This window comes from Elephas maximus, chromosome 4 (assembly GCF_024166365.1).
Source record: "Elephas maximus indicus isolate mEleMax1 chromosome 4, mEleMax1 primary haplotype, whole genome shotgun sequence".
NCBI classification, from domain to species: Eukaryota; Metazoa; Chordata; class Mammalia; order Proboscidea; family Elephantidae; genus Elephas; species Elephas maximus.
In genome coordinates, this window is record NC_064822.1 from 66,665,583 (window position 1) to 66,682,312 (window position 16,730).

At 42.0% G+C, this 16,730-nt stretch overlaps 1 protein-coding gene across 3 annotated transcripts in view; it reads left to right on the forward strand.

Moving 5' to 3' along the window:
- Window positions 1–2,726: 2,726 nt before the first annotated feature.
- LOC126075151 (secretory phospholipase A2 receptor-like) overlaps window positions 2,727–16,730 on the forward strand; it is a 96,350-nt gene continuing 82,346 nt past the window's right edge. Inside the window, exons 1-2 of one of the 3 annotated variants that reach the window (XM_049882405.1) lie at window positions 2,727–2,916; window positions 11,000–11,219. In XM_049882405.1, coding sequence (XP_049738362.1) covers window positions 11,144–11,219 — 76 coding nt within the window. In that variant the 5' untranslated portion in view covers window positions 2,727–2,916; window positions 11,000–11,143. The other 2 variants (XM_049882404.1, XM_049882403.1) reach the window with 2 other exon arrangements.

Consider the following 16,730-nt stretch of genomic DNA (forward strand, 5'->3'; position numbering starts at 1 on the left):
AAAATACCACAAGTTGGTGGCTTTAACAAACAGAATTTTGTTTTCTCACAGTTTAGGAGGCTAGAATTTGGAATTCAGGGTGTTGACTCTAGGTGAAGTCTCTCTCTCTCTCTCTGTGTTCATTCTGGGAGAAGGTCCTTGTCACTTTTCAGCTTTTATTCCTAGGGTCTTTGGTGATCATGTGACTTGTATCTTCCCCTTTGTGCTTGCTTGCTTCATCTGCACTTTTATGTTTCAAAAGAGATAGATTTAAGACACACCGCATGCTAATACTGACTCATTAACATAATAAAGAAAACTCATTCCCAAATGGAATTACAACTGCAGGTATAGAGGTTAGGATTTATAACACATATTTTTGGAGGATAGAATTTAGTCCACAATACCAATTAAGTATAATAGTGCAATTCTCATCTATTCTTGTTGTCGTTAGCTGTGGTAGAGTTGGCTCCCCTCTCACGGGAACTCCACGTCTTACAGAGTAGAACAGCTCCATAGGGTTTTCTTTGCTGAGATCTTTATGGACGCAGCTCACCAGGCCTTTCTTCCAAGGAACTGCTGGGTAGGTTCTAACTGTGAACCTTTAGGTTGGTAGCTGATTGCAAATTCCTCATCTATCCTTACCACTTGCAAATATTATTTCTCTAATATTTACCAACTTGATAGTCATTCACAAAAGCGGGGGCTATTATTTATTTTAAGTGTGATGTGAAGTCCCTGAGTGGCACAAATGGTTAAGTGCTTGACTACTAGTTGAGAGGCTGGTGGTTGGAACTAACCCAGAGGCACCTGGGAAGAAAGGCCTGGAAATCTGCTTTCCAAATGTCACAGCCTTGAAAACCCTATGGAGCAGTTTTACTTGCATGCGTGGTGTTGCCATGAGTCGAAATTGACTTGACAGCAGCTAACAACAACAGCAACATGATGTGAAGCAGGAAGGAAAGCCGCTATTGTATATGGAAGATTTTTGACCTGGAAAGCATTTCTTATTTTCAGTTTTGTACAGGGAGCATGAGCAGCCCACCACCAGGCTGACAGTGAAGTCTTACATGTTGCTATGACGCTGAGCAGGTTTCAGCAGAGCATCCAGACTAAGCTGGCCTAGAAAGAAAGGCCTGGTGATCTAATTCAGAAAAATCAGCCAATGAAAACTCTATGGAGCATAGCAATCAGATTCATAACTCCTCATGGGGATGCTGTAGGACAGGGCACTATTGGTTCTTTTACACATGGGGTCTCCGTGAGTCTGACTGACTTGATGGCAGCTAACAACAGGGAACACTAAACTTTACCACAGGGCATCAGGCCCTGAGCTGAGCAGTCAGCAACTTGGGTTTTGTCTGCATGATATGAAGTTAAGTTAGGCAGTTAAATGGTCAACTTAACCTGCCATTAAAACACCTACCTTCTTCTTTAAACAGCTCCCTGGTGACATCATCTCATAAACACTTTCCTCTTAATCTCTCACCTCCTCTAGCAGGAAATTTACCTTCATTGTTTATAGGGTCGCTATGAGTCAGAAGTGACCCGACAGCACTGGGTTTGGTTTTTTGGTTTTTTTTATGTCTCAAATGTACACCTGTGGAAGCCGCAGTCTAGAAATCAAATGATATATTACATTATGCAAGTCTACGGCAAAAGGCCCTTTAAGGTGTGAAAAAGCAAAGATGTCACTTTGAGGTCTAAAGTGCTCCTGACCCAAGCCATGGCCTTTTCAGTTACCACATATGCATGCATATGAGGACAAATAAGGAGGACCAAAGAAGAATTGATGCATTTGAATCATGGTGTTGGCAAAGAATATTGAATATACCACTGACTGCCAGAAGAACACACGAATCTGTCTTGGGAGAAGTACAGCCAGAATGCTCCTTAGAAGTGAGGATGGTGAGACTTTGTCTCAACTACTTTGGACATGTCATCAGGAGGGACCAGTCTCTGGAGAAGGATATCATGCTTGGTAAGGTGGAAGGTCAGCAGAAAAAAAGGAAGACCCTCAAGGAGATGGATTTGGCACAGTGGCTGCAACAATGGGCTCAAACACAGAAATGATGGTGAGGATGGCGCGAAACAGGGCAATATTTGGTTCTGTTGTATCTGCCAGGCTCTCCTTGGAAACTCTATGGGGCAGTTCTACTCCATCCTATAGGGTCGCTATGAGTCGGAATCGACTCAAGAGCACTGGGTTGGGTACCTAAGTTTGCTATGAGTCAGAATCCACCTTCGTTAGGTGCCATGGAGTTGGCTATGACTCATAGCGACACCTCCCTGTTACACCCGGAAGGGAAATACCTGGAACAGCTAACCATTCCTCCTCACCTACCTCATTTTCCCTAAAGTACCAACAACGAAAAATCTTTTTCGAATCAGGGAAATGACTTCCTGGGTCTCAGTCACCTTCAAAGACTTGGAGTTTCTCTTTCTTTTTGCCCCACCCCCTTCGCTTCCCAGTGCCTAGCTCCCAGGGAAGATTTAGGAGAAGCAATTTCTTGGGCTACAGGTCGGTTGGAGGTTTTTAAATCTGTCAGAGGTAAGTGGTCTGCGTCCCTTTTCAGGTCTAATTCGTGTTTTGCATGGTTGTCAGCTCCAGGGCACAGGGGGGAGGAAGGGAGAAGGAAGAATCGGCTGTTGCCTCCTGGTGGCGCGTTTCCTCTTCTATGACACCCTGCCTTCCCTCTCGGTGCAGACTTGGGCTGATCACCCCTGCACTTTCTACTCTGGGAGTTGACTCCTAAGGGTTGTAGTAACTAGACCCTTTTACCAACCTAGCTGTAAGGGTTTCTGAAGCCTCACTGCTCACTGTGTGGTCCCAACATCAGCAGCATCAGCCTTACCTGGGAGATGGTTAGAAATGCAGAACCTCAGGCCCCAGCCCAGACCAGTGTGTCTCAATCTCCAATTTAACAAGATTTTCAGGTGAGTCTTAGGCGCAATAGAGTTTAAGAGGTCCTGCTGTAAATGACTCAGCCTCCTGATCTGTTATTTTCTGGTTTTAATCTGAGGTCCTTCTAGCTGCCTGTGTGGGCCGTGGGAAAGGGGATTGAGTGGGGGAGCAATGGACATTCATGCTGTTCGTCAGAAGTTTGAATTTTATGTTTGTGCGCACAATTGAAGGTATTTGTCCATAAAGACATGGAGTAGTGATTTCTAGAGTGAAATTTGCAGTGGATCCGAAGACCTATTCGTTATCCATCGGAGTTAATTTTATAACGGTAGTCAGCAGAGGGCGCTGCAACCTCTTTCTTTTTTGTCTATGGACTTAAGCTGAAGGCAGAACGTTTAATGTTATTGGTGAAACCCTTAAGTCTACATTATTTTGTTGATGCACCAATACCTATATGTGAAGGTATTATTTTCTTGACTGTATAGGTGAGTAAAGAGCAGAACTCAACTTCTGTTTCGCAACTCAAAACTCGGGCTCCTTTCGCAGCCTACAGCACTCCTGATTGTTGTTGTAATACCCAAAATACGAACCATGTGGAGAAAGATGAACGAAAGCAAAACTTTGCCTACCTCACAATTTGGTCTATGGTTGCCCCTAGTATTTAACCAGGTGGCCCTACTCCTACAAAGCCCAAAGGGATCTGACACCTTTATGTCTTCTCAGCTTCATCTCTTATCTCTTATCGTTCTTCACCCTTGCTTCTGCTGCCATGCTGATTATATTATGTCCACAAAAACTTCTCTCTGTTCCTAACACATACCAGCTCCTTCCTGCCTTAGGCCCTTTCTTTGCTCCAGGTAATCCTATATCTGGTATGCTCCTGCCTCAGATCTTCACATTCTCCGGGAGACTTTCTCTGACATTCAGTCTAATGTAGCCTCCCAGATACTCTATCAATTCCACCTTTATAATATTTAACACTACCTGAAAATTACTTTCCTTTTATTGTCTATTTAGTTATTGTTCTCCTCATCCTTGCTAGAATGGGAGGTCTAAGACAGCAAACAGTTTTCCCATCTTGTTCGCAGCTCTTTGGTGCCTGGTGCATAGCAGGCACATAATAAATCCGTATTGAATAAATGAATGTATGCATTTTCAAGCAATGCAATGGTAACGCCTTGTACAGTGTTATAAGTTATCAATGTACTGTATTGTTATGCAGAGAACATTGTGCCCTGTTACAAGTTATCAATGTTCTGTATTGTTATGCAGAGAACACTGTGCCCTGAAACACCTGCACAGCTTGTAGGTGCCACTCTACCTGAACTAGCTTGAAACCTACTAGGCTAGACTGAGACTAAAGGACAACCAAACCTCAAAAACAAACCCATCACTGTGGAATTGATTCCAACTCTCGGCAACCTCGTGTGCTTCAGAGAACTGTGCTCCACAGGGTTTTCAATGTCTATAATCTTACAGAAGTAGATCACCAGGCCACCAGGCCTCTCTTCTGCAGTGCTTCTGGGTGGGTTCAAGCCACCAACCTTTTGGTTAGTTGCCCAGCATAAACTGTTTGCATCACCTAGGAACCTTAAATGAAAGCCAACAACTCCATCTGTGTCACTGTTGTTGAATCATACAGCATAGTGGTTAACGTATGGGCTTTGACGTTAGACAGACCTAGGTTTGAATCATAGCTCTGCTGCTTAGTATATAAGTAAGTAAGAAAAAGTTATTTAACCTTACTAAACCTTGGTTTCTCTTTAACAAAGTGGGAATAATGTCTACTTAATGTCATTGTTTTGAGAATTAAATGAGATAAGAATATTACGGTCAACATTTTTCAAAGTGCAGTAACACTTCAGTGTATAATGAAGGACCTGTTTTCCTCCCAATCCATCGCAGGTCAATACTTTTATAAAATACAATAAAAATTAATGGAAACAGAAATGAAATTTTTTTTTAAAAGCAAAGATATACAAAGCAGAATTTTTTTTTTTTATTTTGAAGTATGTTTATCAGATTCAGAAGTCATAAAATTATGTTTTGGTTAATTAGAATAAACATGTTGTTGTTGTTGGGTGCTGTCCAGTCAATTTCAACTCATTGCCACACAACGTGACAGAGTAGAATTGCTGCGTCTGGTTTTCTAGGCTGTAATCTTCACAGAAGCAGATCACCAGGTCTTTCGGTCTTTTTCCTGTGGAGCCGCTAGGTAGGTTCGAACTGCCAGTCTTTCTGTTAGTAACCAAGTGCTTAACTCTTGTGCCACCAGGTCCTTAGTATAAACATAATGTAGAAAAAAAGGAAGAATTACAAAAACTGTGTACTTTTAGATAATTATCATAAAGAATTCCTATTAACTTCGAACTTTGACATTTTGAAATGGAAACTAATCCCAAACTTTAGCAGTCAAATTGTCTTCCCCATTTTAAATTCCTGTGACTACACACTTTGAATGAATATTATTTATATGGATATGTGAAGTTTGTAATACGACAAATAAGCTTGTTAGATTGGATTGACAACAGCACTCTGCCTACAGAAGATAAAGGGTATCTAAATGCTTTCCATTTCATTTTAATAACAGTCATAGTAGGGGAACCAGTTTCAAGGAGGTATGAGTACCTGGGTGGCACAAACACTTAAGCACTGGACTCCCAGCTGAAAGGTTCACAGTTCAAACCCATCCAGAAGCACCTCTGGTGATAGACCTGGCTATCTGCTTTGGAAATGTCACATTCTTGAAAACCCTGTGGAGTAGTTCTACTCTGCAGACGTGGGGTTGCTGTAAGTCGGAATCGACTCAATGGCAACTAACAGCAACAAGTTGAAGGAATGGAAGAAGAGATTTTTCAATAATTTCAGCAAGCTGAGGCTATTTATTTTTAAGTCTTATCCAAAAGGATACAAATAATGCTGTTTTTTAAAATGTATCTTCAATAATTCATCAGTAACCATTTGGAACAAATTATTCTGTGAAGTTTATAATTAATTTTTATTAACCTGAAAAAATGAAGTAAATGGATTTCAGATTTTATACACAGTTGGATTGTAGTTGAGAAAATAACCGCAACATACCTTACTTTTTAATGTAGTCCTAGTTCACATGACTCATACCCAGCTCACTGAGTCTGACCACACCAAACTAGTCTCTATCCTGTTCCACAAGATGGATCCACTGACTACTCACGTGGATATCATGGATATGTCAAGTTGCTATCAAAGTTTTTAAAAGCTCTCTCAGTAACTGTACTTAACTCACCATTGCCCAGTATGACCCAATTTATGGATAGCCACTGACTCAGCAGGCACACTTTGAAACAAGCTCTAACACAAAGAGCTCAATAAATTTTAACCGCTAGTAGGGCTTTTTATTAAAATGTAGCCATCTAGAGCTTTGCTTAATATAGCTATCTTCCATACAAACAGTTGAAGTCTATTTACTTAAGAGGTAATAAACCAAAAACCCTCTGCTGTTGAGTCTATCTGGACTCATAGAGACCTTTTCGGTCAGAGTAGAATTGCCCCATAGGGTTTCCAAGACTGTAATCTTTACCATATCGTATAGTATTTTCAATTGCCTAGTCTGCATGAGAAAGCTGGACAATGAATAAGGAAGACTGAAGAAGAATTGATACCTTTGAATTATGGTGTTGGCGAAGAATATTGAGTATACCAAGGACTGCCAAAAGAACAAACAAATCTGTCTTGGAAGAAGTACAGCCAGAATGGTCCTTAGGAGCAAGGATGGCAAGACTTCGTCTCAGCTACTTTGGACATGTTGTCAGGAGGGATCAGTCCACAGAGAAGGACATCGTGCTTAGTAAAGTAGAGAGTCATTGAAAAAGAAGATGACTTTCAAGGAAATGGATTGGCACAGTGGCTGCAACAATGGGCTCAAGCATAACAAAGATTTTGAGAATGGCATCGGCCCAGGCAGTATTTCGTTGTGTTGCACATGGGGTTGCTATTAGTGGGAACCAATTCGACGTCACCCAACAACAACAATCTTTAGGGAAGCAGACTGCGCATCTTTCTTCAGTGGAGCAGCTGGTGAGCTCCAACTGCCCACCTTTCAGTTAGAAGTAGAGCCGCTTAACCGCTACACCACAGGGCTGTTTTAGCTAGTAATCATGAGAGAGAAAGGTTAGACACAGCTTCAGTTGAAGAGAGATTCCTAAAAGGTCCCTTAGTGTCTCCTTGAGACAGAGCCCCCACCCACAGTGCTGCATTAAAAACCCCGTTTACTTAGCTTCCTCCCCCACAGCGTTGTATTAAAAATCCTGTTTCCTTTGGTAGGCTTCCTCCCCCTCCCCCCTCTCCCCAGCTTTGCATTTCAATCTTGCTTTTGCTTGGAGGTTGTATGTAAACCCCATTGTGCCTGCTTTGTATGATTGAGAATGTTCCTGTATGTTCCTGTATGAACTCCCTACTTATAAACCCCTTTAAAAGTAGCTTGGCTGCTCTCCTGGGGAGCAGTCTTGGCAGCAGCAGCTCCGTTTGACTCTTTTTCCTTATACAATGAAATGAAGGTGCCTTTACTGTTCTCCCCCCTCAGGCTTTGGTTTATTGGCCAATATGAGTCATGCTGAGTAAGAACCTGGGATTTCTACCTGGCAACATCCTTATTTGTGTGACCTTGTCTTTATATACAGGACAATACTGCATAATTAGAACATTGCCCTTTTTATGATTTCAGTTACGGGAATTAGCAGTCCTATGTTCATGAATTAATTTCTTTTTTCTCTCTATGTATAATAGGCATGGCACTTACATCACATTCACTGTGATGATACCTCTCAAAAACATGGCCAACATGTAAGACTTCACACTTAGATTCTTTTATGCCTGCTTACTGGAAAAAGGAAGGAAAAAGTGTGAATGTTACATCATCATCAAGCACTCAAACTCACTCATTTTCCACAGAAAATTTTCTTAATAAGAAGTATATTAGAGAGAGCTATCCAGGGTTGTTATTTTTTAAGAAAAATGTACACGTTGGCACTGGTGATGATTAATGTTATGTGTCAACTTGGTTAGGCTATGATTCTCAGTGATTTGGCAGACTCTAAGTAATTGACTTCCGTTTTGTGATATGATGTGAACATCCAATCAGTTGGAAGAGCAGTTTCCTTGGGGGTAGAGCCTACCTCCAGTATATAAACGGATTTTCTGGCAAACCTCACTCTTTTTTTCTCGACATTGCATTCTTCTCATTAACTGGATGTAAACCGCAGAAGTCTCTGGCCTGCCTCCTGACCTGCAGATTTTGGGTTTGTCAGCTCCTGCAACTTCGTGAGCCAGTAGAGATCTTCAACCTGTTGTCTGACCCATGGATTTGGGACTTGTTAGCCCCCTCAATTCCTTGAACAATTTCCTTGAAGTAAATTTCTCTCTACGAAGTCCTGGTAGTGCACTGGATAAGAGCTTGGCTGCTAACCAAAAGGTCAGCAGTTTGAGTCTACCAGCCAGTCCCTGGAAACCCTGCTCTGTCCTACAGGGTGGCTACGAGTTGGAATCTACTCGATGGCAATGGGTTTGGCTTTTATATCATATATGCTTCACTGGCTTTGCTCCTCTAGAGAATCCAGAGTAAGACACCTTCCATTGCTGAAAGATAAAACCATTTTTACTCCAACTAAAAGTTGAAAAAAACACTTAAAGTAATAATGAAGCATAACCCATGTTTTTGATGGGTGGGTAACTTCCCTATTTCCAAAAAATAACTGACACAGGAAAGAGTAAGTTAGCGCTTAAAAAAAATGAATTAAAATAGAAAAGTAGAAAAGGACAAAAACTGATCTCCCAAAAAGGTATGAGTTAAACTACTGTATAAAATTAGCGTGATCCATCTATACAGCAAAGTATTTGTTACATAAGCAATAAACTGTGATATTAACACAGCATGTGCTTTCTTGTGCTTTCTGAATGTGATAGTCAAAAAGTGGAACTACTTCTTGAGGCAATACTTCTGAAATGCTACAGGAGGGCATTTTATTGTCACCTAATTTTTTTTTAAGAAGATGATTATCTTACTGTATCCTGTGGCAGTAAGCATGTATCCTTCTTGTGTTTATAAGCAGTGACAAATTATATGAATGTAAATTAAAGTAGGGGGAGTATTATGATATGGCTTTGCCCGAAGGTCATATTGATGTTTCTCTTGTACATAAGAAAAAAATTAGATTTTGTTTTAAATTCCAATCTAAGATCTTTTGCCCTTAGGGTAGAGATCTAGATGTTTATAATCAGTCACTATTGTTTTTTCTTTTTTGAAATGTCATCTTTTAAGTTTATATATGTGTATGTGTGTATACATGTATGGAAACCCTGGTGGTGTAGTGGTTAAGTGCTACTGCTGCTAACCAAAAGGTTGGCAGTTGGAATCCTCCAGGCACTCCTTGGAAACTCTATGGGGCAATTCTACTCTGTCCTATAGGGTCGCTGTGAGTCAGAATCAACTCGGCGGCAGGGGGTTTGGTTTTTTTTTCTTTTTTTTTGGCATACATATATATTGCTGTTTCCATATTTTATATTATCTTCTTGCCTTCTATTAAGGTAAAGTTGTTTTTTTGTTTGTTTTGTCAGCTGCCTTCTATTGTTACCTCTGTGATTAAGTTTTGTCAGCTGCCTTCTATTGTTACCTCCATGATTATGTTACCTTCTAGTACAGGTTGTCACTTCAGCTGCTCATAAGGATAACTTGTGCGTCCCAGCCCTGGCCTTCTCATTCACCGTCTTCCGCACAGTGCAGATGTTGTTTGGGTTTATTTTTAGTTGACTCTAACCCACAAAGTTCCGATTTGAAAGCAGTGCCTGTGCTGTAAATATCTTTAAAATTATATTTACCACACGGCAAGGGTAAAAAATGGATAAAAAATCTCTTTAACAACGTTACTGTGGACATAGCAGAGCAAGCTGTAGCTATCAGCTTCAATTCTTTTTTCTTTGAGTTGGTGTTTTAATTTGCTTAGTCTCTAGTGGTTTCTAAGGTGTCTTTTGTCAGGTAAGTGTATAAAGGGCTTTGGCAGCAATTGATCTTTCCTCAGGGTTAGTAACTCAGCTTACACATCTCAGAGCACAGTTACCAGAACCTGGTGTATGTAACATCTGTAATATCTGGGCTTTAAGAGTTTTAAAACAAAAATCATATTAAGTCAATAATAGAAATTGTTTGAAGTTTATTGAATATACAATTTGCAAACCCCGGTAACATTTCGACTAGACTGTCAAAAATGTTCATAAGCGGAGAAGAACTGGGTCTCGAGAAGAAGCCAAAGAACCAGAACGCGCTTCCTTGTTTACTCTTCTACCCGCCTCTTCTGCGCCGCTGGCGCCACCAGGGGAAAAAAAAAAAAAAACAAAAACCTAAAGAAACAGAATCGAAAGCAAATTTCCGGCCATGGTAGTGCAGGCCTAGGCGCAGCTCGGGTCTCCAGCGGTCACCTCCGAGTCTGGCCCGAGTGGGGCGCCCCTGCTTCCCCTGGGTGTGGGCTGGGCGGTGGGTTCGGGAGGGCACCCGCGAGGGTAAGGCTCCGGGGCGGGAGGAGGGACGCGAGCTACCTGGCAGGGAGCGGGGAGGGCGCCGGGCTGAGGAGCAGCAGCGGGCCCCGGGGCCCCGAGAACCTCCAGGCAGCAGCTCTCCCCGCTCCCGGGTTGGGCTGAAGGAGGAGCCATCTTCAACAGAACTCCAACAATGGGAGAGAAGGAGGCTTCGCCGAGATCTGACCAGGCTAGGACTCCATTAGGGCCCAGTGTCATGAAAATTAACCATATGTTTTATTTGTTTGCTTTTTTTGTTTCGTTGATTCAGGCAGTGAAGTAAATCTGATTTCTGTTATTCTGTCTTGGCAAGAGAGAACAACAACTTGGCAAAACAAAAACCGCTTCTCTAAGGAAATTTTTCCTTTATAATTCTAAAGCTTGTATCAGCGTCATTGAGTTTATTTTGCTTACAACGCACTTAACTTTGTGTATGGTATTACCGCTCTAATAATGGAGTGCGCAGGACTAGATTCTTTGTGTCTCATACATGGTTGAGGCTCAGGAAACATTTATGGTTTTGACATATTTCTACAACTCACTCATGTCTAAAGCTGTTGTGTGTCCTAGAGTTCATTGGATTTAGAGCGACAGCGTAGCCTGCTTCCGAGGGAGTTGCCAAGACTGATGTTTACGGAAGCTGTCACAGCAGTATCGGTTTCCAGTTCTCATGGACAAGCAACTACTTTTTAGAGCGCTCCTCTAAGTGAGAAGATGTCAGATGTGGAGACTTCGTCTGACACGTCACAAAGTGACCATGCATTGGTAGAGCACGACCTGGAAAAATCAGGTAATGCAACTGATGAAATTTGAAAAGATAAAAGGACAGGGTTGGGGTTGCGGTGGGAGCCTTTCTTTCACAGAAGCGCCTTAGAAACTGCATTTTAGGCAAGCTAGCACTGTGGTTTTTAGCACTCCACAGTCCATCTCCATAGAAGGGGGTACGTTTTGGAGGGATGAGGGAAGGGGATAGGGTGGGAGGAGAGATGTATTATTTTTACTCATTTACTGCATTGCTGTGTAGATTACCTAAACGTTTCTGGGGCGGGAGAAATAAACAGTCAATTAGATTACAAAAAGATGAGGAAAAAAATGCTCTTTGTGTTTATATCCTGAGTCTTCTCTTTTACGTGGGTCCCTGGCAACTTGCACCCCAGCAGGTCGCATAATGTGAAATAACAGGTCTTTTCTATCTTAGAGTGATGGCAAAGTCAGAGATTCCAACGGTGTTGTAATTTACGCACTAGCAAAAGGTACCTCAGCAAAAGCTGGGACTTATGGTTTGTAGATTCTTTGTAGTTTAAAATGATAGGTGGGAGTTCAGGGTTGGAGGTGGGGGGACTGAGCCAGCAAATCCTTTAACATGTTCAGTTTCTGGTAAATTTGATGAGAAAGAGGAACAATGTAATGGGTGTATGTTTGTAGTTCTATCTTCTGCTTGATAAAAATACACACATACATATGTATGTATGTATATATATATATATATATGTTTATGTATTTTCTTTTCTTCTCCCCACCTCCGTCGATTTTATTTTTTGTTTGGCAGCAAAGGATATTGGATTCCTTGAAAAACAGGGTTTGTATTTACAAAACAGGAAGTTCTTAAGAACTTCTTGTTTCCAGCTAAGCCACGTAATGGAAAAAACAGAATGACCAGTCAGAATGTTACACGTTGGAAATATGAAATTCATATGTGGAAATATATGTTTTTGTAGGTTAAGTTTTGTGGATCATGCTACAAAGAATTAAAATTAAATGAGTAATATGGTTCATTACTTTGTTCTTCTAAGAGATAATTCCTAATACTATTTCCACCTAGAAATTTGAAGGTTTTTGTATTGAGAGTGTGATATAAACAGTATATGAAAAGCAGCATGTGAATTTGGGGGGAGATAAGAAGAAGACACAACATAAATATACAAGAAAAGTAAGGAAGAGAGCGAAATAGGACATGATACAAGGCAGAATGTTACCAGCAGAAGCTAGATATGGGGAAATAAAGGTGAAGAGAAAAGAAGGAATTTTAGATTAATAAAAGGGGCAAGTAGGAGATTTATTGGAGATATTTAAGTAGAGATTTACATCTTGCCCTTTTAATATTGGAAAAAAGTTATGAAAGTCATGATATACTGAGTCTTTAAGACACTTTTGTTTTAACGTAGGATTGACAAGAATGAAGATAAAGCTTTTTACATGGAGACAAAATCCAAATGACATTGTTTACCACTTAAGACCATCCCATCCTATATTTCACTCATTCCTCCCTTTTTAGAATTTAACCATACTCTCTGTTACTCTGGGAGATGTATGTGAAATGGAGGAAATGTAGTGGTTGAAAATTTTTTTTTTCTAAAATATAATTTACATTCAATAAAATTCACCCCTTAGGTGCACATTTCTGTGAGTTTTGACAAAGACGTACAATCATGTAAACACCATTACAGTCAAATAGAGAACTGTCACATAACCCCTCAAAATTCCCACATGCCCCTTCGTTCTCTTTCACTGTCCTGCCTCCCCGCTTTTGGAAATCCTGTTTTCTGTTCCTATACTTTTGCTTTTCCAGAAAGCCATATAAATGGACTGCTAAGTAGATAACTTTTGAGTCTTACTTTTTTCACTTAGCCTAATACATTTGAGATTCATCACAGCATAGGTTCACGGGGATGGAAAGCAAGCATTTTATGAGTGGGTCACTAGGGTAATAGCAAGTAGTGCCACTCTTATTTCCACCCCTTGTTTCCTGGACCCATAAATCCTGGCGATGGGAGAAACAGCACCATATATTGGATGGTGGTTTAGAGCATATACAGCCTCCTGGAAAACATTGCTCCAATTCTGCAAGATGTTGCCACTTCGTTGATGCTGTAAATGTGTCTTAAGAAGACCATTCCATCATTCTGTCAAGCCAGCTGCCTCAGTATGATGGGACGCATGGTAAGACCAGTGAATTCCATGAGCATGGGCCCTTTGCAGCACTTCATTTGCTGTGAACTGAGTCCCTTGGTCCAAGGCGATGCTGTGTGGGACAACAATATGATGGTAGCTAAGACATTCTGTAAGTGGACAGATGGTAGTTTTGGCAGAAACATTGCATGCAGGGAAGGCAAATTCATATCCAGAGTGTCTATTGCACTGAGAACAAAATGCTGCCCTTTCCATGATGGAATTTGTCCAATGTAATCAACCTGTCACCAAGTTGCTGGCTGACCACCTCGAGGAATGGTGCCATTTCGGGCACTCAGTGTTGATCTCTGCGGCTGCCCAGTTGGGTACTCAGCAGTGGCTGTAACCGAGTTGACCTTGGTGAGTAGAAGTCCATGTTGCTGACTTCGTGCATAACCTCCATCCTTCCAACCATGGCTACTTTGTTCAGGAGCCCATTGGGCAATGACAGGAGTGACTGGGGAAGGAGGATGACTGGTTTCCACGGAATGTGTCATCTTACACACTTGACTATTAAAATCTTCCTATGCTGAGATCACCCATTGGTGAGCATTCACATGAGACACAGATATTTTCACTTCTTTGGCCTGTTCAGAGAAGTCTGTCCACATTCTCTTCTCCCTACCTCCTTGTCTCCAATTTTCCACACGTTCCTTCTAAGTCCCTGACAATCCAGCCAAACGATTGGGCACAGCCCATGAATTAATATACAGTCACACATCTGGTCATTTCTCCTTCTAAGCGAAGTGACCGAACACATGCGTTGCTCAAAGTTTTGGCCATTGGAGGGATTTCCCTTCACTACTCTCCTTCAGTGAGGTCTCAGAAAGGGGCTGTAGTGCTGTCCATTGTTGAGTGGTGCCTGCATATCGTGCAGAACTATCTGTAAACCAGTCACAAGTTTTTTTTCCTCAGTTAACTGATCATAAGGAACCCTGCCTCCCCTCACAAGGCCATAGGTGCAGACTGGGAGATGGAAGTTAATGTGACAACAGTGAAGACCAAGGGCATTTGGGCCACTTCCTCACGTAACTTATTGTGCCTCCAGGTCCTGCTCAGGCCCAAGCTCCCACATACCATGCCCATTTAATGACGAAGTGCTACTATGCATGACCAACTTTATGACTCTGTCAGTCAGACAACGCTCAGTTCATGATGGGCAGCTCAGGCTGCATGGTGACTTGGTGGCCTACGGTTGGGCATTCAGTCTTTACTAAGGCCCAGTAGGAAGCCAAAAACTGTTTCTCACGAGGAGAGTAGTTACCTGCAGAGGATGGCAGGGCTTTGCCCTAAAATCCTGAGGGTCTGCCCTGTGGCTCACCGATAGTGACCTGCTGAAAACTCCAAACAGCCCCTCTATCTGTCACTGACACTTCAAGCACCATTGGATCAGTTGGATCATACGGCCCAAGTGGCAGAGCCACTTGCATGGCAAACTGAACCTATTGGAGAGCCTTCTCTAGGTATGGACACCACTCAAAATTAGCAGCTTTTAGAGTCACTTGGTAAATAGGCCAGAGTAGCACATCCAAATGAAGGATATGTTGCCTCCAAAATCCAAAGAGGCCCACTAGGCATTGTGCTGCCTTTTTAGTTGTGAGTGGGGGCAATGCAATAACTTATCCTTCACTTCAGAAGGAATATCTCAACATGCCCCACACCACTGGACCCCTAGGAATTTCAGGGAGGTGGAAGGCACCTGAGTTTTTGTCAGATTAATCTCCTGCCCTCTAGCACACGAATGTTTTACCAATGAGTCCAGAGTCATTGACACTTCGTTACTAGGTCCAGTCAGCATAAAGTCACCAATGTAATGGAGCAGCGTGACATCTTGTGGAAGGGAAAGGTGATCAAGGTCCCTGCAGACTAAATTATGACATAGGGCTGGAGAGTTGATAATATCCCTGAGTAGGACAGTGAAGTTGTATCACTGGCCTTGCCAGCTGAAGACAGACTGCTTTTGGTGGTCCTTTGAAACAGGCATGAAGAAAAAGACATTAGCCAGATCAATACCTGCATACCAGGTACCACCAAAAAAAAAAAAAAAAAAATCCATTGCTGTAGAGTTGATTCCAACTCACGGTGACCCTATAGGACAGAGTAGAACTGCCCGGAGAGTTTCCAAGGAGCAGCTGGTGGATTCAAACTGCCAACCTTTTTTGGTTAGCAGCCAAATGTGTAACCACAATGCCAGCAGGGCTCCCAGGAGATGTATTAATTTGTTCAAGCAATGAAACTACATCGGGAGCAGCAGCTGCAGTTGGAGTCACCGCCTGGTTAAGTTTTCGATAATCTGCTGTCATTCTCCAAGGTCCATCTGTTTTTTGCCCAAACTGGAGATCCAATGTGGGGTTTCTGCTAGTTGCTAAGTATATCTATTCCAGTTATGCATTCTTTAACTGCAGAAATCACTACAGGATGGTTTCGGGGACCCACTGGACCTACTGTGAGAGCTAAAACATGAGCTAAGACTCCATTAATAACCTGAGGTCCATATGCCCCCATTCTGACTGGTGGATTACTGTGACATTTTGGGAATCCTGGAATTAGTGTCAGTTCAGAGCCAGTATCCAGTAATCTCTGAAAAGTCTGATTTTTTTTTTCCTTTTCTGCAATCAGTAGTTACTCTCATAAAAGGCCATAGATCCCTTTGAAGAAGACTGGGAAAAAGATTAACAGTATAAGTTTTTGGTAGTGTAGTGGGGTCCTTCCTCAAGGGAATCTGGCCTCCTCTTCATTTAAGGAGTTTGGGTCTTTAAACTCACTAAAGTCTGGGAATTGATTGACGCGTCGTGACTCTGTATTCTGGCAATTCGAGTTAGACTGCTGTTCACTAGACCTAGAATTCTTTGCTTGTACAGATCACGTAGTAGATTTCCTATCTATTTCACTTCTAGGGACACCATGACTAAGTAGCCAACACCATAGGTCCATAGGAATCAGACTGTTCTAATTACCTCTTTGACTCTGTTGACCATTATTGTAACCACACCCACCTTGTCTTTATCGATTGAGAGCTGCCCCTTAGCCTCTACCACCACGGGATCCATTCAGCCCCATTGTAGGTAGGTGTGGTAATTCAGTTAGGGCAGTTCCCACCGTCAAATCTGACTTATATAAAATCGCAATCACAGCAGTCTTCAAGGATACTGGGGCTCCCTTCACAAATTTGTTCCTCACTGTTAAGGTAAAATGTGTGTCCTCTGGAACCCCCATGTGTGGGTCTGTGGGCTAACCTGATAAATCTACTCAAGCATGCCAATTTCCCTAAGCCTTTGGATACCTTCTTCTACAGTATACCGAGTCAGGTCTGCTACTTCAGCTTGATTTAGTGTTGGCCACTGTGTAATCC